At 47.9% G+C, this 27,461-nt stretch overlaps 1 protein-coding gene across 2 annotated transcripts in view; it reads left to right on the plus strand.

Annotated features, from left to right (window-relative positions):
• CTTNBP2 (cortactin binding protein 2) overlaps positions 1 to 27,461 on the plus strand; it is a 636,925-nt gene that overhangs the window by 599,648 nt on the left and 9,816 nt on the right. For both annotated transcript variants that reach the window (XM_085653125.1, XM_085653124.1), the window contains exon 22: positions 17,749 to 17,835. In XM_085653125.1, coding sequence (XP_085509251.1) covers positions 17,749 to 17,835 — 87 coding nt within the window. The remainder of the gene's footprint in view (positions 1 to 17,748; positions 17,836 to 27,461) is intronic.

Here is a 27,461-nt window from a genome sequence, read left to right on the forward strand (position 1 = left end):
ATACGACAGTATCACAAGTGGCGGCCTCGCGATCCTATACGAATCCAGACCTCTCTACCTAGACGGCAGTCTCATACGACAGTTCATCCTATGATCACCATAACATACAAAAAGGGAATCAGTCTCACTATTCATCAGATCACACAAGGATTACCGGTTCGAGCATAGCCTGTTCTCAGGTTCGAGGGGCTCCTCTTTCCCTTATTCAGTTACCACTTACCTGATCAGGGTTAACATCTGTTCATGTAGCCGCAGCTGACTAGAAGAATAGGCTACCCTCTCATACAAGAACACGCAGCACATGTTGGTTCACTACAAACTGGGTACTTTATTACTCATTACATACGCAATCACATAACATTACAATATAACACATAACCTGCAAAGAAAAGTGAAAGATTAAGTTGTACACTCTAATAAGAAAGGGTCGACATCACCTTAGTAGTATGTAGCCTGCACTCAGTGGTCATCTAGGTTCCCTTCTCGTCTGTGCCTCGGCTCGCCTGGAATCACCCTTCTCCGAGTCACTGGGACCTCTTCCTTATCAGCTACTCTTTCCTCTCTGGCTATTCTGCTAGGAGAGCATCTGTCTCTCGGTTCTTCTCCGCCTTCAAGATGGCGTCTGTCTTCCCTGGAATAAGTAGTAGCTTTACTGCTAACGGCTAGATGCCACCTACGGACTGAACATGTAACTGCCTCAGACTTCCACTAATATAGAGGTGCGTTTTCTCATGGAAAATTCCGGCCTGTAACCTGCCGCCCACCAAATTCTTGTACCTCCCCGTACCAAGGACACGTTCCCAGCCGGCCGGCCTGATGTAGTGTCTTCGGCATAAAGAAAAATACAATCCTTCGATAAGGGCCGGCCTGAACCGGTTCTCTCCAAGCGAATAACACCTCATAACTAAAACATTACATTTGACCTAGAAGCATCCCAAGCTGCCGGAGCAGAAAGAAACATGGAGTCTCTCCCGTTTGAGGCCTACCAGGCCTGAATTCAGCACAGCTCCATGAAATACCCTCACTACAGGACAGGTTATCCCTAATACTAACGAATCTATCCCCTAGGCTATGTGTGCAAGCCCTGATCTATGGGGAAGAGCACAGGATCATGTCGAAGTGCCTAGTAAATAGGCTCCATTCACTACTCTAACCCTTAGACTTGAATGGTAAGAGACTGAAGTCACATTTAATCATCTTTTCCTCACAAGAAGGCCGGGAAAATCGAGCAGAACACTTCACCCTTGACTTCAGTCTATTATACATTCATTAAACAGAACTAATATCTGTGGAAGAATAATATGAAACAAGACTAACTGATCTATGTCTAGTACCAGGTGTGCAGAATTGAAGTAGTGAAGGAATACACTGAATAAAGCAACAGATAGAAATCAAAATGCCGATAGTAATCAGAATACCTCCTAATATCTGACGTAACATATGCAAATCAGGTAACCAATTAAAGAGCCAGTCAAACCAGCCCTGGTCAATGTGTTTTCTAACTTCTTCTGTCAAGTCATGTAGTTTATCAATGTGAGCTTGAATGGATTTTGTATGATCCGACAAGTTAAAACAACAAAGACCCTCAAAATCAGAACAATCGTGTCCATGTTTAAGCAAAAGATAATCAATGGCCGCTCGATTTTGCAAGATAGCCCTACGTTCACCCTGGGCGTCTAATAACATGTCAGACAGGACTGTAGAAGTATGATTGATGGATTTTACCATCCAGCAGGCCATTTTCCCAATAGATTTGGCATTATAAACTGCCAAAGCAGGAACACCAACAATTGAAATAGCCAGGCTAAGGTATTCAGACTTGGAATATAAATGCAAAGATGAGTCACAATCCTCCTGTAACCTCACTGTATCTCGAATCACACGAGAGTTGGCATTCGGATGTGATGAGAACATTAACAAGCTCAGTCTAGTAATGGCACACGGGCCTCCAGAAATATTTGCGGGAATATATGGCCAGGAAGTATTACCACATGAGAAAAGCCATCCGGCAGGTAGTAACATCGTGCGATAATGACTGGGGGTAACTACCAAACTCTTGCAAGTCATGTTATTCCGAACAGAAGTACATGTTTTCGGTGTCCTTTGAAGGCACAAAGTTCGTTCATGAGCGGTGAATGAAGTGGCACCTTTCAATCTTAAACGCATACATTCAGAAATCGCACTAGGATCACAAGTAAGGAAAAAACACAAATCACCTTGTGTGATATTATAGGTAACTATTTGGGACTGGATGGGGGGTATCGGGTCTGACAGTACAGTACACAAGGGGCAATACTCATGGGCAGGAAAATCGCCCAGAAGAACATTGGGGCGAGCACTCGATATATTAAAAATATGAGTCAAAGTCTCCAATGAAGCAGGGACAGCAACTAAACAAGTCGCTAGAATGTCCGTCACCGATCTCATCGGTGTCGAGCAGAAATGAGGGGCTTTAGTTACTTGTTTGGCTAATGTAATCCAAAAGTTCGACGACGAATCCCACGCAGCGAAGGAACGCGACACTCGGGTTCTCAACTCAGCCCGGGTTGATGGGATCCCTCCTCTCTCGTCGTACCAGCCCAAAAGGAGTCCAACGCCGACACATCCTGCAGCAACAGTCCAAAGAATGATCTGAAAGAGAATCAAATACAAGCATTATTCATTCTCGCAAGTAACATTTGTCAGCCGGGACTGCTTCCCAGCTATCTTTCCCTGGTCTCATAACTAAAATGGTGTTGTCTTGACCGGTTGCAATGACTTCTGCTTGCTCAGGGGGATTCTTAGGCGACTGCACCCAAACTCTGGCCCCAGGATTATCTGTGGAGCCAAAACCTTTCTGGCCTCGTACAGTTAGCAACGTTGGGGCAGTGCCTTTTGTGATCTCACCACTGAAAACAGGCATTATTAGCAATTGAGCCACTCGGTCAGTTTGATGTATCAGTAAGTCAACCTCACTGCTATTCAGCAGGAGCACCTTAATCTCTCCCTGATAATCACTATCAATGATTCCTCCAAGCACCTGAATGCCTTTTACAGCCAGCCCCGATCTAGGGGCGATTAATCCGAAATTTCCAGTTGGTATATGAACACCAACACCAGTTTCAATGATGACTCGATCCTTACTTTTTATAACGGTGTCATCCATGGCATGCAAGTCTAAACCTGCCGACCCTGGGGTCGCTCTACATGGAGCCAAAGCTCCGGGAGTAATCTCCCAGTACATCACAGTCTCTTTGATTTCATTGGGCTTAGCATCAACATTCGGAGGAAACAAACGCATAAGTGGGGATTCAGCATTTAGAAAAGGACGGTTATTCAAAATCAATAGCGCTTGAGGCAAAAAGTCTCGCCAATTCTTATACTTGTCATCTGTTAATTTACGTAACTGGTTTTTCAGCAGTCCATTCAACTTCTCCACAAGACCCGAGGCCTGTGGATAATATGGTATATGAAACACCCATTCAATATTGTTTTCCACACAGAATTCCTGTACCAATCTTCCACGAAAATGGGATGCATTATCAGATTGAATTTGGAATGGCACACCATAATACATCATAATCAATTCCAATGTTTTAATAGTATTCAATTGGGTAGCTTGCTTACAGGGAAAGGCCACCAACAGGCCACTGTATGTATCAACAATAGTGCAAACATATTGACAATTCCTACTCATAGGAAGTGGACCGATGTAATCAATCTGCCAAATTTGAGCGGGTAATTTCCCGCGATGTAAATGACCTTTAACAATTTGGGGCACTTTGCGCTGCCTGATATGCTGACAAATAGGACAATGTAGAATAACATTTTTAATTAAATCTAGGGGAATATAAATTCCTCGATCAGCAGCCCACCTGCTAGTGGCTTTCTCTCCAAAGTGTCCTGCTTTCTGGTGGGCCCATTTCGCCAATCCCGCAAGATCAGAATCTTGCCTGTCCACCACTGCCTCAGCAATTTTAGATTTCTCATCTGCAATGTTATGAAAGAATTTGTCAAGAGAGTCTATCGGGGTATGAGCATCCACATGGAAGATTGTAACAGTACTCTGTGGGAGCATTTCCCAAATCTCCTGCCATAATTCTTTTCCCCACAGTTCTTTTGAATGGATTTTCCAACTATGGGAATGCCAAGTCGGTAACCAAACTGCCAGTCCATTGGCAGTAGACCAAGAATCGGTGAAAATATGACATGTGCCAGGTAACTCTTGTTTCAGAACTTGATAAACAGCATAGAGTTCAGCAAATTGACTGCTCTTACCCTCACCAGTTGTACTCAGCAATTTTTGTGTGATCGGATTATAGGACACCGCCTTCCAATGCCGTTTCGTCCCTATGAACCTTGCTGAACCATCCGTAAACCAGACATGGTTTCTGTCCTCTGCGGACAAATCATCTAAAGGTCTACCCCACTGAACAGGAGACTCCTGTACTAAAGGTACGGAACATTGACTCTCAGTCTCAGTCGATGGCGCCCGTGCCACCTGCTCATGCAAAGATGCAACTCCTTTTTGTCCCACACGTGCCCTGTCTTGTATATACAATTTCCATTTAATCACACTCGCCTCTTGAGTGTGTCCAATTCGGTGAGTTTTCGGCGAACTCATAACCCACTGCATGATAGGAATTTCAGGTCGCAAAACTATATCATGTCCCAAAGTCAATTGCTCGGTATCCACCAGAGCCCAATAACATGCAAGTAACTGTTTCTCAAAAGGTGTATAACGCTCACCAGCATCAGGTAACTTTTTGGTCCAGAAACCTAACGGTACTCTACTCTTGCCTTGTTTCTGCCACAAACTCCAATTCGCATAAAGGCCTTGTAAAGACACATTCAAATCCACATCACCATCACATACAGGCCATAAATCCAGAGCATGCTGAATTGCTTCTTTTGCCAGACTGAACGCATCTTGCTGTGGTTTATCCCATTCAAATGCATTCTTTTTACGAGTGACACGGTACAAAGGGGCCAATATTTGACTCAAATGAGGAATATGCTGGCGCCAAAAACCAAACAAACCAATGAAGCTTTGGGCTTCTTTCCTGTTCCTCGGAACTGCAAAATCAAGAATTTTCTGTTTAACCTGAGGGATCACTTCTCGGTGCCCCTCATGCCAATTAATACCCCAAAATTTCACAGCCTGGGACGGACCTTGTAATTTATCCGGGTTGATTTCCCAACCTTTCTCACGCAGGCACTCAATGACTCTGTCCAATTGGGTCTGAACTTCCTCTTGTGTTTCACCTTGGATCAAAATATCATCAATATAGTGACATATCTGAATTCGCGGATGAACCGGTACCTCAGCCAAATGCTCTGCCACCAGCCGGTGACATATCGTAGGACTATGCACATAGCCCTGGGGAAGACTTCTAAACGTCATCTGACGCCCGTTCCACGTAAAACTGAATTGTTCCTGACACTCAGGGGCAATCGGAATCGAAAAGAAAGCATTAGCAATATCAATGGACGCATACCATGTACCTGGATGTTTTTGGATTCTTTCAATTAGGGTAATAACATCCGGTACTGCAACAGTCAAAGGGGGTGTGTGTCTATTCAATTCTCGATAATCAACAGTCATGCGCCAAGAATTATCACTCTTACGTACAGGCCAAACAGGATTATTCCAAGCAGAAGTAACTGGGGTTATAACTCCTGCATCCACCAACTCCTGAATAGTGGTACTAATCTCTTCATGACCACCTGGAATACGATACTGCTTCTGGCGAACCACTTTTGTCGCCTGGGGAACTTTTATGGGGGGCATTCTTAAACGACCAACCCGTACAGGCCTGGACGATATATAATGTTTAGTTCCAAATTGGTAACATCCATCATCTAAGTGCAAAGTCATTCCTTTCAAAATATCAATTCCAATTATGAATTCTAAGAGTGGTACCACTAATACAGAGTATTCTTTTCTAGGAATCCTACCTATTCTCATTTCAAGTAAAGTTTGAACTGCGGGAGTTTCCTTTCCACCTAATCCGGTAATTGTAAAAGGCTGACCTTTAAACTTCTTTGATTTTCCATGAATAAGAGTGGCCTCCGCTCCTGTATCTACCAATGCTCGGGCCCTTTGGACATTACGATGTCTCCAATAAATATCAATATCTACATAGGGTCTATTATCTCTGTGAGCCCATCTGTGTACTGGAGCTTGACCTATTTCCTAGTCATCTTTACTGCGTTCTGTGTACCAGGATAAATCAGGATAAAGACTCTCACGTTTCCCAGGTATCGATACCTCCTGTTCATATCCATCTCCATTACGAAATGGATTCCTGTTCTCTGCATTGTACTGCGGGTTTCGATCGGCCAATATGTGTCGATCCTCTCTCCTTCTCAACTCAGGGGACTGATCCCTATCATCTCTACGTCTGCTGTTAACATAATCATCTCTCCCCCTCTCTCTTTCCCCCTCTCTCTCCCTGTCTCTCTCACGACGGGGGGACAAATCACGTACATAACGTCGATCATCACGACGAGCAGAGCGCCCACGGCGGTCGTCATCACCGCTACCGTCAGAAAAACCACGATCACACTCAGTTGTCCGAACACGCCGGGCACCCTCCTTTCGATCCAAGCCACGTTTGCGAAACATTTCCCACAAACGAGAAGTAGTCTCACCATCAATGTCCTCCTTCCGCACACCATCGTTCATAAGACCAAAAAACATATCACGTCTAGTAAGTTTATTGTCACCAGGAGTACGAGTGTCAGGCCGGGACTGCCGTTCAGGTTTAAACCACTCACCCAACTCACCGAGTTGGCGTACCGATTCCAGCACCACAGATAACATGTTACCAGTCTGATTAATCAATAAAGTCATCATGACCTGCTTGTAAGCAACAGGGGAAGAACGAATAATACGATTCCGCACAGAAGATGTCAAGAAACCATCAAGCAACCTGTCAGCAGTATTCAGAAAAATTGCTGTTTTCATCACCTCCTCTTTGAGACGTTGCGCAGCATCGCGCAAAGTATACCACGGTTTGTCATTCACAGGCCAGTCAGACTCAGTAGGATATTTTTGATTACAACCCTCAGTCGCCAATTGAAGCAAAGAAATTTGACCACCAACATTAAAGTTACGAAAATGATCCTGTACAGTAGAATCCGAACTCAAGGAACAAAACTTCAAACAATCGCCAGTATCCAACATAATGCCAGCAGCGCCCAGTTCATAAAGGCGCACCATCCATGTGAGTAAGGTCTCACCAGCTCGCTGCCGAAATCGCTGCAAAATATCACTAATTTCTTGTTGAGTAAAATCCTCCAGAGAGTCTAAAGCAATACCATTCGGAGCACCGGGAGCCTGCTGCAACTTCCGCCGAAAAACTGGATGCACCGAGACCGCGGGACGAGCATCACAAGGAGCTCGACCAGCACATGTAGAGGAACAATCAGTGTAAGAAGCATCGACCCCGCTCGAAGGACGAGCGCAATCACGGGGTGCACCATCAGAGGCGCAAGAAGCAGACTTACAATCACGGCCGGAGCGAGAGGACTCGCGCTTGGCAGACTCCTCACCCGAGGAAGGAGAATCACTCGAGTTCCAGATTTTACCATCCCATTCATCAGGATTCCAATCCAGTCCGGCTTTCGCCACGACCAGACGCACCTTTCGCTTCGAAACCCGACCACGCCGATTTTTGTATTTATAACGAGCAATTCGCACAGCCGCCCTCTCGGCAATAGTTTGGTACGTCTCAAGTTTGTCAGCAAGCAACGTATTTTGACACCGCAACAAAGTATGAGCATTCTGAATCTCAACAAAGTTCGCTTCCACATCCTTATGCAATTTCTGCAACTTCAACAACCTCTCATGCAGAATCCTGTACGCAGACAGAACAATCCAACCTCTGCGCCCCAAAATGGGAAGCTCATCACCCTTAGATACCGGCGCCTTCTGTAAACAAGTAATCACATTAGCCGGCTCCGCCAGCTCCAAAAAAGAATTCCAATTCTCACTCAAACCAGTAGAATCAGCCCACTCACGGGCTAAGGCTTCATAAGGCGTTGAATCCCAGCCGGGAATATCAACGGGCAACTTAAAAGTAGATTTCGACTTTCTAGAAAACATCTCGGAAAAGAAAGAAAAAGAGAAAAAGAGAAAGAAGAAAGAAGAAAAAGAAAAAAAAACTACACTCACAAATATAAAGAAATAATATACAAGCGAAACCACGCACGCGCCGAAAGCAAACACGATACAACCACAACGCACACAGGTTTCGTAAACGGTTCGTGACGCCAAATGTTCTGCTTGGGTTTTCGGATCAGATAGAACCCGCTCGTCAGAGCCTCACTAACCCAGACAGAACGTTACCCCCTCCCTAGGGCCTATTTACAATAGTGCAACCACATATATCTACCACCTAAGGACAGGGAATTCCCACTATACATACCAAGACCTCTTATAATCGGCGGCCTCGCGATCCCATACAGATCCAGACCTCTCTGCCCATACGACAGTATCACAAGTGGCGGCCTCGCGATCCCACACGAATCCAGACCTCTCTACCCAGACGGCAGTCTCAGCACAATCGGCGGCCTCGCGATCCCATACGGATCCAGACCTCTCTGCCCATACGACAGTATCACAAGTGGCGGCCTCGCGATCCCATACGAATCCAGACCTCTCTACCCAGACGGCAGTCTCAGCACAAGTGGCGGCCTCGCGATCCCATACGGATCCAGACCTCTCTACCCAGACGGCAGTCTCAGCACAATCGGCGGCCTCGCGATCCCATACGGATCCAGACCTCTCTGCCCATACGACAGTATCACAAGTGGCGGCCTCGCGATCCCCTACGAATCCAGACCTCTCTACCCAGACGGCAGTCTCAGCACAATCGGCGGCCTCGCGATCCCATACGGATCCAGACCTCTCTGCCCATACGCCAGTATCACAAGTGACGGCCTCGCGATCCCCTACGAATCCAGACCTCTCTACCCAGACGGCAGTCTCAGCACAAGTGGCGGCCTCGCGATTCCCTACGAATCCAGACCTCTCTACCCAGACGGCAGTCTCAGCACAAGTGGCGGCCTCGCGATCCCCTACGAATCCAGACCTCTCTACCCAGACGGCAGTCTCAGCACAAGTGGCGGCCTCGCGATCCCCTACGAATCCAGACCTCTCTACCCAGACGGCAGTCTCAGCACAAATGGCGGCCTCGCGATCCCCTACGAATCCAGACCTCTCTGCCCATACGACAGTATCACAAGTGGCGGCCTCGCGATCCTATACGAATCCAGACCTCTCTACCTAGACGGCAGTCTCATACGACAGTTCATCCTATGATCACCATAACATACAAAAAGGGAATCAGTCTCACTATTCATCAGATCACACAAGGATTACCGGTTCGAGCATAGCCTGTTCTCAGGTTCGAGGGGCTCCTCTTTCCCTTATTCAGTTACCACTTACCTGATCAGGGTTAACATCTGTTCATGTAGCCGCAGCTGACTAGAAGAATAGGCTACCCTCTCATACAAGAACACGCAGCACATGTTGGTTCACTACAAACTGGGTACTTTATTACTCATTACATACGCAATCACATAACATTACAATATAACACATAACCTGCAAAGAAAAGTGAAAGATTAAGTTGTACACTCTAATAAGAAAGGGTCGACATCACCTTAGTAGTATGTAGCCTGCACTCAGTGGTCATCTAGGTTCCCTTCTCGTCTGTGCCTCGGCTCGCCTGGAATCACCCTTCTCCGAGTCACTGGGACCTCTTCCTTATCGGCCACTCTCTCCTCTCTGGCTATTCTGCTAGGAGAGCATCTGTCTCTCGGTTCTTCTCCGCCTTCAAGATGGCGTCTGTCTTCCCTGGAATAAGTAGTAGCTTTACTGCTAACGGCTAGATGCCGCCTACGGACTGAACATGTAACTGCCTCAGACTTCCACTAATATAGAGGTGCGTTTTCTCATGGAAAATTCCGGCCTGTAACCTGCCGCCCACCAAATTCTTGTACCTCCCCGTACCAAGGACACGTTCCCAGCCGGCCGGCCTGATGTAGTGTCTTCGGCATGAAGAAAAATACAATCCTTCGATAAGGGCCGGCCTGAACCGGTTCTCTCCAAGCGAATAACACCTCGTAACTAAAACATTACATTTGACCTAGAAGCATCCCAAGCTGCCGGAGCAGAAAGAAACATGGAGTCTCTCCCGTTTGAGGCCTACCAGGCCTGAATTCAGCACAGCTCCATGAAATACCCTCACTACAGGACAGGTTATCCCTAATACTAACGAATCTATCCCCTAGGCTATGTGTGCAAGCCCTGATCTATGGGGAAGAGCACAAGATCATGTCGAAGTGCCTAGTAAATAGGCTCCATTCACTACTCTAACCCTTAGACTTGAATGGTAAGAGACTGAAGTCACATTTAATCATCTTTTCCTCACAAGAAGGCCGGGAAAATCGAGCAGAACAGTCGCCAATTTTCCCAGGTAGCTGGTCCCACATCTCTCATCGCCTCCACGGATCTCAGCTTTGCTGTGGATGTGGATCAGGGTCAGAGAAGTCTGGAAGTCAAGGCGCTGGTCGGGCTCTGCAGTCGGTTCCTCGTAGAACGTTGAGCACAGGGTGGTCACTCCTTGGCCACAAGGGAGATTCTTCAGTCTTCTTCCGTAGTCGAATGTCGGAGGTCCAGAGTTTCTGTTCAAGTTGCAGGTTTCCAGGATAATCTAAAGTCCTAGGGACTCAGCTCCCACTCTTATACTAATCTGGGGGGCTGGGTTACCTGCTAGGTCCCTCCTATGGGTGGGACCAGGGAGGGGGGTGGTTACACCCCCTTCCCTTTGTCCAGTTTCGCGCCAAGACTGGGGCTGGAGTGCCCCAGCACCGCTTTGAACTGGACTATGCATGGGACACCTTGTGTGCCGCAGGCAGTGTCTCCTTCCTTTCAGCCCTCCCTGCCCAAATACACTAAAGCCTGTCTGGGGAGGTGCTAGCACCTCCCCAAGCAGGAAACCTATTGTCCAGGCCTTCCTGGCTGGGAGGGCTCCCAGCTGCAGGAGGTCAGACTTGTGTCTGTGGCAGCAGCATCCATTTTGTGATGCTGAGGCTTTGGTCAGAGTTAAACAGCAAAGTAGGATTTTAAAATGTCTCTCCCTCTAGAAGGGAGGAATAATATCCTCATCACCAGAAATGGTATGGGGGTATTATTCCAAAGTGTTAGACACCTTACACGACATGTTTCGATAAAGCCAAACCATAGTTACCATAACCGTGTAAGATTATAAGGTACTTAAGAGTATACGGTAGGCGATATCATAGAACAGCTATAAGGACATGGTTCTGAAAGCTGCAGACAGGCTCAGATCATGCTAGAGCACCATCTCACATGTTACCAAGCACTCTGCCTCCAGGATTGTTAAGGCCTGCCATAGGAGTGGCTGATAGGTACACATGTGTCTATTGTGAGTGTAGATATAGGTATACTATATCTAAGCAAGGGGTGATTACACGACCCTGCCCCAGCTGAGTGATCAGCCAGGTGTGTCTGATTGTAAGGCCAGGCCAGGGGTGGCATAATACATGCTGCAGCCCCTGGTAGGCCTAGGGTACACCTATGCCCTGGGTACTTAGGGTACACTGTACAGGGTCCAATAAGGTGATCCTTACCAATTGGGTATGTACCTAGGGTACATGGAGTCCATTTTAAAGAGAGAGCAGACAGCCTGAGACCCTGAATGGCAGGATCTCAGGCCAACTAAGTCGAAAAACCAGCTGGACACTAGGCAAAAAGTTGGGGGTAACCATAGTCAGATATCCACCTTCCTACAACTGGGACCCAAGGAACCACCAAAGGTAGTGACACAGGGGACCCATGGGGGACGTGTGCAGTGTGAGAACACAGCCCCGAGCTCCGTACAATTCCATGGGAAAGTCGCAGTTGGAATTTTAAAGTTTAAGGACACTTAGGCGAGGTCTTTGAGCAAACCCTTTTAGACTTAGAGGGTTCTAGGACCAGCACCCTCAAGGGAGCACCGGAGTACTTGTGTTACCTCACCCGTTTTCAATGGTGATGTGCTGCAAACTGCTGCAGCTGTGGAAAGGGGAAGTGTCCGGTGTGATCCAAGCCTGGATCGAAGATGTGAAGAACTGGAAAGGAGAGGGGACAGAGTCTGGGTCACTTGCCAGTGATCAGGGGCACAATAGACGAATGCCCACCGATGTTGGGTGTGGTAAGTGCGAATAGGTGAAGCTTGACTCTGCAGCCACGGGAACCAGGCGGTGTCGACAACAACCAGGTTCTGAATGTGAGCTGTACCACGAAGGATGTCGAGTGCTTGGGGGGGGGGGGGGGGGGCGGGACCAGTGTTCGGAGGGAACACCAACAAGCCTTGGCAACTGCAACCCATGCGGTCAGAGAAAAGATGCTTCGGTGTGGACCAGCAAGGTCCTGGAGACTCCCCAAGCAATGGAGTGTCAGGGCACGTCCGGAGCAACCAGGTAAGCCCATTGAAAGTTAAAATACCATTCTCGGGGACCCACAAGTCGACGGACAAGGGATCGCAAAGGGACCTCGAGAGAAAACACAAAGGGCCAGCTCACGGAATATTCGTGGAGTGTAGGCTGGCAATCTTTGGTGGAATTGCTGCTCGGGGTCAGGGCTTCAAGTAACCCAAAGCTCAGCCTCGGAGATCTTCTCAAAGCTGATGCTTCTGCAAATGGTCGCAGTGTCCATGGGTTCGGGTTGCACGGTCTCCACGAGAGATACAGGCCTCAGAGTTGCAGAGCACACAGATCAACCTTAGAGACCATGGGAATCCACCTCCTGTGTTGCAATATTCTTCAGAGTCCTCAGGAGCTTCAGAGATGCAAACCAGACAGATGCGTCTTTGGTGCCTGCCAAGCAGGGGAGTAACTCCTTCACTGCAAGGGAGATTCTTCGGTCATCCAACATCATGTAGATAGTAGAAGTTCTGGGATTTTGTAGCAGAGTTTTGACCAGGTAAATCTAAAGTTCTGTAGTCAGGGGTTCCTACTTTATATCCAAGGAAGGGGTGGGACAAACTCTGGGGACCCACCTATGGGAGGGTCAGGACAGAGGGGTGGCTACACCCATATCCTTTGTTCAGTTTCACGCCAGAGCAGGGGCTGGCAGCCCCTGCAACCGGTTGGAGCTGGACTATGCACAGGGACACCAAATGTGCCCCCAGTGCAGACTTCAAAGCACTCTTGGAGTGCACCCACCCAGCCCCTATTCACTAAAGCCTACCTGGGAGGTGGTCCGGATTTCATTCCAGATTGATCTCTAATCTCTAATCTTTAATACAATCAAGAAATCACAAAAGGCAAACTTCAGCTGCAATTCACACTTCACCATTTTGCCATGTGCCCCTCCTTTCAAACTACCCCCACCACCCTTCCCTCCACCCATTTCCCTCCCCACCCTACCCCACTTACCCCCTTCCTTTGAAAGAAGCCAGACCCATAGGGCCCGAGTGATAGAGATAGCAAAGAACACCACAGCCCTCCCAACCCCCTGTGCACCCTTCAAACCATCAAGACCTTAAGAGCTAATAAAGGAAAGTGAAACCATCTATATATATATAAAAGAAAAAAGAGACATCCCCCATCTTGCCACATTTGCCCCAGGCATCATTTAGTGAGGCTGTTTAGTTAGACTATTGAGCTACTTTAAATCCTTATGTAGTTCTTATCTCCCCCAAACTTGTTCCAAATACTCTCTCGATTGAATTTCAGAAGTAAAGAATTTAAAAGACCCTCTAACAACTGTCTTCAGCCTAGCCGGGGCCAGCGGATATGCCTCAAAGCCTGCATCTTGGTAAGGTTTGATTAGTTGCCGTAGTCGCCATCTGCATTCCACAGTTATGTGGCAAAAATCGGAGTGCACACAAAAGGAAGATTCTTTACACTGCCTCCTAGCCTCCGGACGTGCTTTCTCAAAAATCGCCTGTCTGAGCGTATAATTGCCAAAAAAAACTAGAATAGCCCTCGGCTGATTTACATCTTTGCCAGAGGTTTTGCGAAGGACAGCTGGTAACCGGTGGACCTGCTGAATTTCTCATTCCCATTCCCATCCCACAAGCTCTGGGAAAGCTTCTTTAAGTAAACCTAGGATAAATGAGCGGATATCCTCCCCCTCCAGTCCTTCCTTAATCCCAAGACGGCGAAGGTTATTCATCCTCTGGCAGTTCTCCATATCTTCCAGTTTCCACATAACATATTTTAGTTGAGTTTCATGAGATGTAGTTTCTTCCCTCACAGCAGACAGTTCTCTTTCGACATCAGCAGTTCTCTCTTCGATAACATTCATCCGTTCCCCAATCTCTGCGCAGGCTTTGCCAACTTTCACCACCGCACCTTCCAGTTTCTTTGTAGCCTGTCTTGCTTTCTTTCCATCCGCCCTGGTCTCTGCGCGATGTTCTTTAATTGACTCTAAAATCATACTTCACACAGCGTTCATATCAGCGGCTCCCTTTGGCTGCCCCCCCATGGAGTGTCCGGCCTGATCCGTCACCAAATCTGCAGGGCCAGTGATACGTGTGTGAGAATAATCCCACTTCAACCCAGGGCCGGCGGATTGCATTCCCTGGTTCTTTAACATCTCGGTGTGCCTCTTAGACACTTTAGAACTCCTTCGATGTTTTTGGTGCTTTAGGGCAGTCTCTGGTGCCTTAAGAGTGCTAGAGCCCGAGTTCGAGGCACTGTCGCTGCTTTCACTGTGGTCAGAGTCCGAAATACCTGGCAGCAAATCCTCGACAAGAGTACAAAGCTTGTCTGTATTGTCTGATATAATAGTTTATTTTCTGAATACAAAAATGTTAGAGAAGCGTGCTCCTTATGCATGCAGTTCGCACAAAAAACCTTTACTGCTGTGAAGGGAATCACTCATTGTGGTGTCAGTCATCTGAGGAGCTCTCAGTAAGGGAGATTGTACTCCGTCATGTCTAAATGGCCCCAGAAGTGTCTACAATGTGAAAACCTTTTTTATTTAGTTTGAGCGTTGATTTTGACATGAATTACTTTTCACAAGCACGATGTGCTTGATTCAAGAAAGCATTTTGAGGGGGATCATAGGATGAGATCCAGCATTGTACCAAGGTTTTACATTATTGTTTACTCTTAGCTGAACTGGAAAAATACAAACCTACCCTAGATTGACCCCCCTTCTACCAACAATTAAAGGAAATGCTGAAGACTTAACTGGCAAAATACACACAATTGATGGGCGGAATGCAGAACAAATCAAAACATTCACCCCCAGCCAAGAGATCTGGGTTAAATCCATCATTCTTTTGCTCACCATGCCACCACAGTTTAGACCTGGCCATATGCAAATCAGTCTTGACCCTGTGCCTCATGGGAACAGTCTAGCCCGAGCTGCCAAGCCAGGTCCTCCCTGGACCCGAAAGAAGCATCCTAGCGGTTTTGGGTTTTCACCCCTCTTCAGCCAGGATAGCTTGATTCCAGTGGCACAGTGAGCCCAGGACCCTCGTCTGGGCATACCTGGTGCACTTGGGCGAGAAAGCAAAATACACACAATTGATGGACGGAATGCAGAACAAATCAAACCATTCACCCCCAATCAAGAGATCTGGATAGCTTGATTCCTGGCTGAAGACTGGTGAAACTCCGAAACCGGTCCTAGGATGCTTGTTTCCAGGCCCAGATCTCTGTACTGGGGTGAATGTATGACATTGTTCTGCATTCTGTCCCTCAACTGTTTTTTTTGCATTTGTCACCCTGAGTGGGATGGGTATACCCAGATGTGGGTGCCATGCTCTCCATGCCACTGGAATCAAGCTATCCTGGCTGAAAAGGGGTGAAACCCCGAAACCGGTCCTAGGATGCTTGTTTCCAGTCCAGGGAGGACCTGGCTTGGCAGTTCGGGCTGGACTGTTCCCATGAGGCACAGGGACAAGACTGATTTGCATATGGCTGGGTTCAAACTGGAATGACATGGTAAGCAAAAAACACGATGGATTTAGGCCCAGATCTCTGTACTGGGGTGAATGTATGGCATTGTTCTGCATTCTGTCCATCAACTGTTGTTTTTGCAGAAGACTTTACTGGCAGCACTTACCTTTCACCTGTATATTTCATTGTGATGGACTCTGCTAACCTTGGGTGCTAGATTTCTGCTTCATAAATTGCCATTGTAAACACTCAGCAATCCATAGACTGTAGCATTCTGAACAAAAGAGCTACGAAAATAATTGTTGAAGATCTACCTAGAGGAAGGTGCTTATTTTTACTTGAGAGGCACCAGTTACCTTAGTGGGCTAAAGAGGAGAATAATAAGTGAGAAAAGTAAAGAACCTCTTCAGGAATGCAGTGGTGACGTACATGTTGAACTTCATCATGGGAAATAAAGAGGAGCCATAAGGTGCTATGTAGCCTAATCTGAGAAGTAAAGAGAGGTAAAGACTCTAAATGTCTACGAAGATAATTTGAAACTACACTATTTCACATACTGCAAGTTTGATCTTGTTCAGAGGCCATATTATGTAAAGTACTTAATGCCCTGGTCTGCGCCAGCCACAGACCTTGTCACTGTGCCCTAATATAGTTATTGCACTGTCCTAGAGGCAGTAAGTTAGTGAAAAGCTGAACGGTTGTTTGAAGAAACTGGTCCATCCATCACTTTGCAGTCGGCAACACATCCTTCATTACAAGGGGGGCAGAGTTCCCCTGCAGACAGGTTCAGCAAGTGACTGCACCTGCCGGTTGGAGGATATGTGCAGTGACCCTGTGACCCTTTTCCCCCACTTTCAAGACTCACTCCTATGGGATGCACCTTCTCTTTGTGGCTAACAATCAGCGTGTCCCCTGACAGATTTTTTGCTTCTGTGCCCACATCTATAAGACATCAAGGGTGCAGAAGCTAAGATATCCTTCATTTGCATGGTGCCACATCCCCTTGCAAATGAGGGAACACCCTGTTGAGGTTGTGCCGCTGCTACATGTGCTCCGGGGCAGTCTGCATTTCCAAGTATCCCTAGGGCACTACAAATTGGCGCACACATACATTATGCCCCTCATTTCTCCCCCCACCTCTCTCTTTAATACTGTCTCAAGTGAGCAAAGAGATAAGGATGAATTGTTCACGATAATATTTGTAAAATCAGACGTTATACCATAGAGATGGTTTGCCAATCGGAGATCATCAGAAAGTTATACTGATATTGACTTGGTCCCATTTTGGGGAAAATGACAGCTGGAAGTCTTTGATGCCAAACAAGACTTCCACAAAGTCTTAAAAATGATTTGGTGACAGATCACACCAAATGCATAACAGAAACAGGAAGTGGAGTGGTTGCCGCTTGGTGCTCTGCACTTCCATGGTTCATTAGTATCTGCGCATGACTGTGAGGGATATAGTTGCAATTCTTTTGACGAAATAAACTAGTGATTGTCTTTTCCGAGACATGTTCTGAGCCGGTGCACATAGTAGTGTCTCCATAATTGTCCAATACAATTTTAGTGTGTTTTGGAGGCTGGATAAATGTTGTAAAATATTTTTGCTGCAAATCTTGTTAGTCTGTATGATGTGAGATGATGCGAATGATGGTTCCATTTTGTGAATAATAAATGCAGTTTGTTCTCTGAACAAACTTGTACAACACAGCTTTCCTGCAACTTAGTGTTTCTGTCTTAAGTGGGGTAAATAGCCCTAAATCTTCACTGCAGACTCTTGGGAAGGAATTTAAAATAATTCATAAGACTAGCATCAATGTTTGTTCTCATCTGTTTCAGATTGGAAGTTCTGAGGACCGTTTCTCCTTGTTCAGAGACTCTCAGAATGATCCAATGTCTTCGACAACACTTTCGAATCCACATAAGGTAGGTGGCAGAAGGCGTCAGTCTCTTCCAAAAACACTGCATTTTATTGGTTTCTTAATATAAGTGTGAAGGTAAACATCATAAAATGTACTTGTTGAGAAGTTCAGAGGTACAATATATGTGTTTGCTGCTAGCGTTATACCAAATATAGTGCATTTACCTCACCATAATACCCTTTACAATGTAAAGGCTTCGAGAAAATAGTCGATTCTGCAGAATAATTACATAAGGTAGTTCTTTTCTTGCATTTCTAGCTTTTTCCATGAACAAATGCCGTTGTTTTGATATTGCGTGGGTAAGCTTTGTAGCCAAAAAGCTCAAATGCTGTCATAGGGGAATGTGTAGTATACTATATAGCAATAACAAGTATTGGCCAATGTGTTTGTTCCGCAGAATGGTGCAGTCATCTAATTGACCATGTCAATAATTAAACTAAACTTGAATAGAGCATGTTGAAACCTAGTAAATCATTGAGTATAGAATAATAACAATTTAGCCAATAAAAGAACATGTAAAATAATTAGCGACTACTATGTGAACGTGAACACTAACTAGGTCAGAGGGTAAACACTTTTGCTGCTCTCATCCCTCTCTTTGGCTACTCTTGCCAGGAGTTTCAGCTTGAATTTGGCAATTCTACAAGCAGTAGGAATCTGCACCAATTAATTCTGTTTTTACCCATGTCTTCCACCTGTTGATGAAAGGACTGATATGTTTTGAATCTGCTTCTCATGCAGGTCATTCACACATAAGTGTTGTGGCCTTTTTGGGAAGTTAGGGCCAGATTTTCTATCTTTTGGTGCAATGTAGCATAGCAACCAAAGTTGCATTACTGGGTTGCATCAAATGAAGAGAGAAACACAGTCCCATATTGTAGGAAATAAGGTTACTTGTGGAGGGTGTTGAAACCCTACACATGCAGCAACTACAATCTTGTCAGGATGAGAAACAAGCAAACCACAAATTAACCTATGCTTAACCCTCTGGCAGCTTGCCACATAGCAGTCAGACATAACTTAGAGGTAATGTGTAAACTATAACTGCTGAATTTGAATGGTGTTGTACGAGTGAAATCTGAGCCTAACTAAACCGTCTCTGTAACCTTTGTTTTTCAGTGAATTTATATTGAGATATATATATACATATCTCTCCTACTGGCGGTCGCCAGTAGGTAAATATAGTTAGAACCTAGTTTCCATAGGAAAAGCATTTTTGATTTGCTAATAACTTTGGCGTCGTTTGACAAATGTTCGCGAAATTCTCCCCAAACAAAGTCTATCCAAGTCAGCTTCTACCCTGAAAGTTTGGGGGTGATTAATCAAGCAGGGGCTGAGGAAAAAAAGGGTGGGGTCCCAAAACGCATTTTTTGTGTGTTAATTTCCACAGGAAATTTTGAGACCGGCTACAGCCCGAACTGCTGAATGGAATTACACCAAATTTGGTAGACGGGTAGCTCTTGGTTCAGAAAGTGACCCTTATTTTAAATGGTGTAAATCCGTTCAGTAGTTGCTGAGAAATTCAAAAAATAAGTTTTGATATCTGGGGCAGCGGTGGGTTCGTGCACCCTCCCGACCACGCGCTTCAGTGTGATTGGCTGCCAACACTCCAAACCAGGAAGTATTGGCAGCCATCTTGTGACTCGGTAGAACCAAGTCACAAGAAAACAGTCGTAAAAAGATTAAAAGAGAAGAAAAGGGGGCAGGGTAGAAACATCCTGACCCCCTAGTTCTGCTCATGGGGGTCCCACCAGGACCCTCAGGACCAAAAATTATTTTTTATTTAAAAATAAAAACGTCAGAATGCGCGCTGGGTGCGCAAATCTGGACCCCAAAAAAATGAAGCGGGCTGCCTCACATTTAAATGAGCCCCTGGGTTAGCCACATTCCGGAGGCAATCCTATAATTATATTGCGGGGGCCTGCGGGGCCTCCGCAGCCCCGGGGACTGCCACCTCCCTGGGGCTATGTAAATTAGGAGTGGGAGGGCACACGGCTCTCCCGCAGTCCCGGGGACCGCCACCTCCCCGGGGCTTGTTTTGTAATTTTTGGTGGGCGTCCAAGGCACCCCCAAGCTCTGGGGATCGCTACTCCCTGGGGCTTTAATTAAATATGCAGGGGGGGGGTCTTCACGGGTTTCCCTGAAGCCCCGGGGAACACCACCTCTCCGGGTTTTGAAAATAGAGGGAGGGGGGCTGCGCGGCTCCCCTGCTGGAGCCCTTGATGGCCTTGGGGACCGCCACTCCCCAGGGCCGGCTCTTGCAATGTCCTGGGGAGCTCACCCCTGGGACATTGTTGTTTGGTATGAGAGGGTGGAAGCATGTCTTGCACACTGTCATAGCAAACCCTAGTTGCTTCGTTGAAGCGAGAGGAGGAAAACCTGCTCTTGGTTCAATGAAGCAAAGCAGGATTGCTTTTGCGCAAGGGGATCTGTATGTTAGCAGGTCCCGTTGCCCAAAAGGAATGCCGGCTCCCGCAGGAGGCGGGGAGCCGGTGGGATCGTGGGGCCATTGGGGCTCCCCCCACTGTCACCAACAGAGAGGCCAGGCCCCAGGAGATGGGTCCCGGGGGCCAGAAGTGGCCTGGGAGGGGGGGCCACGAGGCCCCCTCCCCTTTAAAAAAAAAAAAAGATCTGTAGATGTGGGCATGCCTAGGGGGATGCTGTCCTCGAGGCAAATGTGAATTAATGAAAATGAACGCTTTTTATTTTTCAAAAAGTTTTGATTCGGGACCCTAGATTGGCCCCTTAGTGTGAATACGAAGAGTGCGCGGCTCTCAGAGCGACACCCTAGTGTGAACGCGCTGGGTGCATGGCTCTCAGCTTGGCACTCGGGTACTTCTCAGGTCTTTAAAACACAGAGAAGCTTATTCTCAAGGACACATCGATGAGTTAACAGCACTTTATCGCAGCCAAAATGGTGATACATTTAGCGCACCATTCACAAGATGGTGCAAGCAGCCCATATCACCAGTTTGCCAGCAATAGAAGCCTCAAAAAGCATTGTCACAGATGAGCCCGGCAAATATTGCTAATGAGATGCAGAGTAGGCATTCCCGTGCAAAAAGCAGCGAACACACCACTTTGCAACTTCCTCAACCACCAGCAAGATCGGCGAAGAGAGTACAAAACAGGCGATAAAGTGCATTAGCACCAGGAGGTTTAGATGTGCTCTGACCTGGTGTAAAGTCGGATTACAACCTGCAACATGAAAGGGAGCCCAGCCCACAGCCACACCTGAACGACAACAGATGCAATGGAGCCAACGATCTTGCAGCTCGGACACCCATCATGCCCCGACACCCCCCTCTCGCACCACCAGCCCCTTGTCCGCCATCCCTCCTGCCCCCGACAAATAAATGTGACCGCAACCATCCGAAATCTGGAACGTAACAAATCTGGTGATGTCGTACAATTATAATAAAAAAGATGCATGCGAGGTTGGACAAACGAGAATCTCAGTCATCTATGGATTTACATATAAAACATTTTATTTAAACAAAACAACAAAATAAAAGTAGGTACAGCCATGGCGTGTCATCCCTCGACAATCTGTGAATCACAGCCTGCAAGACATAAAGCAAGATAAGATTGTGCGTCATGCGCCCATCAAAGGAGAGCTAGAGAGAGAAAGAGAGGACGAGTGAGAGAGGGAATGAGAAAGAGAGAAACATTGTGAGAGAGAGAGTTAGAGAGAGAGAAAGACTGTGAGGGAGAGAAAGGAAGAGATGGAGAGGGAGAGGGAGTTCCGACACTGTGGACAAAACCCTCACAGCTCACCTTTCTGCCACCGGTGTGTCTCCAAACACATGCCGGGACAAAGTACAGCCCTCAAGCTCACTCATCTGAAACATAGTATAGAATCAGTAATGGCAGAGTCCATACAACTGCACACGCCTAAATCGCTGTCCCGCCCCTGCACACCCAGGCTGCTGCATCCCATCTACTCCCGCCGTCCAAAGGTGTCTGCCCGCCCTGTGCACCCAGGCTGCTGCACCCCTTCCACTCCCACTGGCTAGAGGTGTCTGCCTGCTCCTGTGCACCCAGGCTGCTGCATACTATCCACTTCCACCGCTCAGGGGTGACTGCCCACTGCTGCGCAAACAAGCCTCTCTGCTCACCTTCCACTACCGGTGTGTGTCCAAGAGGGCACACCACATGCCGAAGCAGCCTCCTCAGTCGTGGCGTACACGCAGTCCAGCCGACCTCACAATTCAGATTGGGTCTTGATTGCCAGGATGGTGTATCAAGGCCACGCATCATCGCAGGCTGCACACCCGCTCAGCTCTGGTGGCATTAACTCAGTGGAACTCAAGTAATCGCCACGTGACGGGAGGCCTGTGTGGGGGGGGTCGACAATCTGTGAATCACAGACTGCAAGACAAAAAGCAAGATAAAATTGTGCGTCATGCGCTCATCAAAGGAGAGAGAGAGAGAAAGAGAAAGAGAGAGAGAGAGAGAGAGAAAGAGAGAGAGAGGAAGAGAGAGAAAGAGAGAAACAGTGTGAGAGAGAGGAAGAGATGGAGAGGAAGAGTGAGTGCCGACACTGCGGACAAAACCCTTACAGCTCACCTTTCTGCCACCGGTGTGTCTCCAACCACATGCCGGTACATACTGCAGCTCTCAAACTCACTCATCTGAAACATAGTATAGATCAGTAATGGCAGAGTACATACAACTGCACACGCCTTCATCGCTGTCCTGTCCCTGCGCACCCAGGCTGCTGCACCCCATCCACTCCCGCCACCCAGAGGTGTCTGCATGCCCCTGCGCACACAGGCTGATGTACCCCATCCACTCCCGCCACCCAAAGGTGTCTGTCCACCCCTGGATACCCAGGCTGCTGCACACTGTCCACTCCCACCGCCCAGAGGTGACTGGCCGCCGCTGCGCAAACAAGCCTCTCTGCCCGCCTTCCGTCACCGGCGTGTGTCCAAAAGGGCCCACCAACTGCCGAAGCAAGCTCCTCAGCCGTGGCATACACGCGGTCCAGCCGAGCTCATAATTGAAATCGGGTCTTGATGGTGTATGAAGGCCACGCATCATCGCAGTCTGCACACCCGCTCAGCTCTGGTGGCACTAACCCAGTGGAACTCAAGTCATCGCCACGTGGCGGGAAGCCCGTGTCGGGGGGGGTGTACAATCTGTGAATCACAGCCTGCAAGACAAAAAGCAAGATAAGATTGTGTGTCATGCGCCCATCAAAGGACAGAGAAATAGAAAAAGAGTGAGAGAGAGGAAGAGAGGAAGAGAGAGAAAGAAAGAGTGAGAGAGGAAGACAAAGAGAAAGACAGAGAGAGAGAGGAAGAGAGAGAATGAGTGAGAGAGAAAGAGAGAAACAGTGTGAGAGAGAGGAAGAAAGTATGAGAGGAAGAGAGAGAGAAAGAGTGTGAGAGTGTGAGAGTGAGAAAGGAAGAGATGGAGAGGAAGAGTGAGTGCCGACACTGCAGACAAAACCCTCACAGCTCACCTTTCCGCCACTGGTGTGTCTCCAACCATGTGCCAGGACATATTGCAGCCTTCAAGCTCACTCATCTGAAACATAGTATAGAATTAGTAATGGCAGGGTACATACAACTGTACACGCCTTCATCGCTGTCCCGCCCCTGCACACCCAGGCTGCTGCACACCATCCACTCCCACTGCCCAGAGGTGACTGCCCGCCCCACGCACCCAGGCTGTTGCACAGAATCCACTCCCACCGCCCAGAGGTGACTGCCCTCCCCTGTGCACCCAGGCCTCACTGCTCACTTTCAGCCACCTGCTTGTAGAAAAGAGGGCCCACCATGTGCCGCTGCAAGCCCCAGTCTTGGGCCTGCGGACAGGGCACCCTCCATTTCATACAGCCCTGCTGCGCAGGCCACCAGGTCTCGCATTTGGTGCTACGTCTTGATTTTACCATGGCAGAGGACATACCAGTGCACCCGCCATCATCGCAGGTTGCACACCCGCTCAGCCCTTGCGGTGCCGCTAACTTGTGATTAGTGAGGCCACGCCATGTGGCGGTAGGCCCCTGCTGTTGGATGGCTCACTGCGGTCCAGCAGGGCACACAAAACCTGACCTGTATGGACCGCAGGGAGGGGGCATCATCGCAGGCTGCACACCCGATTAGCACTTACAGTGCCCCTACCTCAGTGCATCGAAAGTCACCATCCCGTGGCCGTGTGCCTGTGCCAGCCGCAGTGCATTGGGTGCCACCAAGTCTGAAATGGAAATAGCGTGGAGTACGTGCGCCCGGTCCTTTTTATTGGCAGTGTTACGTGTCCTGTGACCCCTGTGCTTGATGGGTGTGGTGTGGGTGTAAACCAGCCATAAGGAAGTGGCTGTGGCATATTGACAACTAGACCTGTGAGGTGAGCAGCAGATCACTACAATTAAAATCTGGGCCATGTAGCGATGTTGTCCCTCCCTGTCCGGTGTAAGCGGAGTGGGCTGGCCTGGCGTATGCCAGCCTTGCGTGAGGCTGTGAACAATGACTCTGGAGCTCCGGGTGTGGTTCCGTCCTGGTGAGGAATCAACTGATGTGGGTGTCCCTGTTGTAGTGCTGCCGCCACCCGGGCCGCAAGCGCCAATGTGTCACCCTGTGACCCAAGTCCCAAAACATGGCCAACATGGAAGGTAGGGGGAATCACTGACCCTACATCCATCCATACTTCCACACATGAAAGATCGTGCACATGACATATCTGTGTGGATAGGACTGATTATTGCACATTCAGAGGAGTGTTGCAGCTTTAGCAATATAGGGCCATGCATAGCCCAAATTTCCGTTTTTGGCACATGGAGGGCAGCCAATTAGAGTCAAGCTTGTGCTCGGGGATTAGGCTCCGCCAACATATGTAGTTATCCAATCACTCCTCCAATTCCGAAGCACTTATAAATTCACTATACACTCTCCTTACAGGACTCTAATGATCCAGTCTCCACCTATGTACTTATACAATGACCGAGACAAAGTTACATAACCGAAGTTTTCCCCACTCCAGAGGTAACATGGTTGCGAGCGCTGTCCACAGCAGAATATAATGTAATGTGGTAGGGCCCAGGGGCAGCATCATGCATACATAATGAACACACGGACACAGTTAGATTAGATAGACAGTGGAACTAGGTACGGGCACGTGTGCTCGGCCCCTTTTTATTACCAGGGTCACATGTCCAGCGACATCTGTGCTGGATGCGTGTGGGTGAGTGTAAGCCAGACCTCAGTGAATGGTTGGTGCTGGCAACAAGTACAACAGTAATCATCGGATCACACACAGAGATTCAATCATAAAGGGTCCATGACTTGTGCTGCACTAAGGTAGAGGCACCAGATGTGAAATAATACGCAAAACATTCTATCGTAAAGGGTTCATGACTTGTTGTACACTGAGGTAGGGGCAGCAGATCTGAAATCATACACAAAATATTCTATCATAAAGGGTCCATGAGTTGTGGTGCACTGCGGTAGGGACATCAGAAGCATTCCGCGTGTGCACAGCTAAAGATGATGCATGGTCCGGGAGGGCCGCACTGGTAGAAATGTCTGTTGCCTACTGGACTGTCATCTGCAATCGCAATTCGATCTGAATTGTGAGCCCTGCTGTCCGCAATGTAGATGGAAGGCAGTAGTCAGCATAGACATCAAGGAATGCTTTTTGTCACTTCCTCTTGACAAAATCCGAGGACATAGAGTACAATTCTGTCTGCAATTAATAAATCATGTCTCAATGTAAATTGTGAGCTTTGCTGAAAGCAGTGTAGGTAACAAAAGATGAAATATGTATGGAATACATTGTCGAAATGTGTAGGTTTCGAGGACCTTATAGTTAGTTGCCTACTGGATTCTGAAATTAATTAATCAAGACTGAATTTGAATTGTGAGCCCTGCTGACCACAGTGTAGGCCGAAGGCAGCAGTCATCAAAGGCCCACAGCCACGTGGCGTTGACTTTAGCTGCACAGATTGGGAGCATTTGGTCTTTTTAAGCGATTATAGTCTCTTACACAATTTGTATCGATACTAATGTGGAATTGTGAGCCGTGCTGACCGCAGTGTAGACCGGAGGCAGCGGTTATGAAGGGCCCACAGCTACGTGGCGTTGACTTGAGCTGCACAGTTAGTAGCACCAGAACCACTCAGCGTGTGTGCAGCCAGTGTGTGCAGCCAGTGATGATGCGTGGTTCGGGCGGGCCGCAGTGGAAGCAATGTCTGTTGTCTACTGGACTGCGTCATCAGCAATTACGACTCAATTTCAATTGTGAGCCCTGCTGTCCGCAATGTAGATGGAAGGCAGTAGTCAGCACAGACATCGAGGAATGCTTTTAGTCACTTCCTCTTGACAAAATCCGAGTGACATAGAGAACAATTCTGTCTGCAATTAATAAATCATGTCTCAATTTAAATTGTGACCTCTGCTGTCCGCAGTGTAGAGTGCCATTCAGTGTTCCTTTGGACTTGCAAGATGATTTTGGTCATTATAGTAAAGCTATAACTTATGTAAAATAATTTCTTGAAGCAAGGATACTAAAAGGATATTATGTAGGTTTTAGGGACATTATACTTAGTTGCCTAATGGGCTCTGCAATTAATGAATCAAGACTCTATTTTAATTGTGAGCCCTGATGACCGCAGTGTAGGCGGGAGGGAGCGGTCAGCAAGGGTCCACAGCCACGTGGCTTTGACTTGAGCTGCACAGAGTTAGTGGTACCTGAAGCACTCGGCGTGTGCGCAGCCAGCGATGATGCGTGGTCCAGACGGGCCGCACTGGATGCAATGTCTGTTGCCTACTGGACTGCGTCATCTGCAATCGCGACTCTATCTGAATTGTCAGCCCTGCTAACTGCAGTGTAGGCCGGAGGCAGTGGTCAGTAAGGACAGACAGCCACGTGGCGTTGACTTGAGCTGCACAGAGTTAGTGGCACTTGAAGCATTCAGTGTGTGCGCAGTCTGCGATTATGTGTGGTCAGGATGGGACGCACTGGTAGCAATGTCTTTTGCCTAATTATTTCTGCCTCAAAAAGGCCACGTGGTGGTGACTTGTGGTGCACAGAGTTAGTGGTACTTGAAGCATTCAGCGTGTGCGCAGCCGGCGATGATGCGTGGGCCGTGTGAGCCGCACTGGTAGCAATGTCTTTTGCATAATGAATTCTGCCTTAATAAGGCTACGTGGCGATGACTTGTGGTGCACTGAGTTATGGGCACCTGAAGCACTCACCGTGTGCGCAGCCTGCGATGATGCGTGGTCCGGGCGGGCCGCACTGGGAGAAATGTCTTTTGTCTAATGAATTCTGCCTCAGTAAGGCCACGTGGTGCTGACTTGTGGTGCACTGAGTTAGTGGCATCAGAAGCATTCAGCCTGTGCACAGCCAGCGATGATGCGTGGTCCGGGCGGGCCGCCCTAGTAGCAATGTCTTTTGCCTAATGAATTCTGCCTTGATAAGGCCACATGGAGATGACTTGTGGTGCACTGAGTTAGTGGCACCTGAAGCACTCAGCGTGTGCGCAGTCTGCGATGATGCGTGGTCCGGGCAGGCCGCACTGGGAGCAATGCCTCTTGCCTACTGGACTGCGTCATTGGGAATCACGACTCGATCTGAATTTTGAGCCCTTCTGTCCGCAGTGTGCATCGAAGGCAGTAGTCTGCACAG

This window comes from Triturus cristatus, chromosome 4_1 (genome assembly GCF_964204655.1).
Source record: "Triturus cristatus chromosome 4_1, aTriCri1.1, whole genome shotgun sequence".
NCBI lineage: Eukaryota > Metazoa > Chordata > Amphibia > Caudata > Salamandridae > Triturus > Triturus cristatus.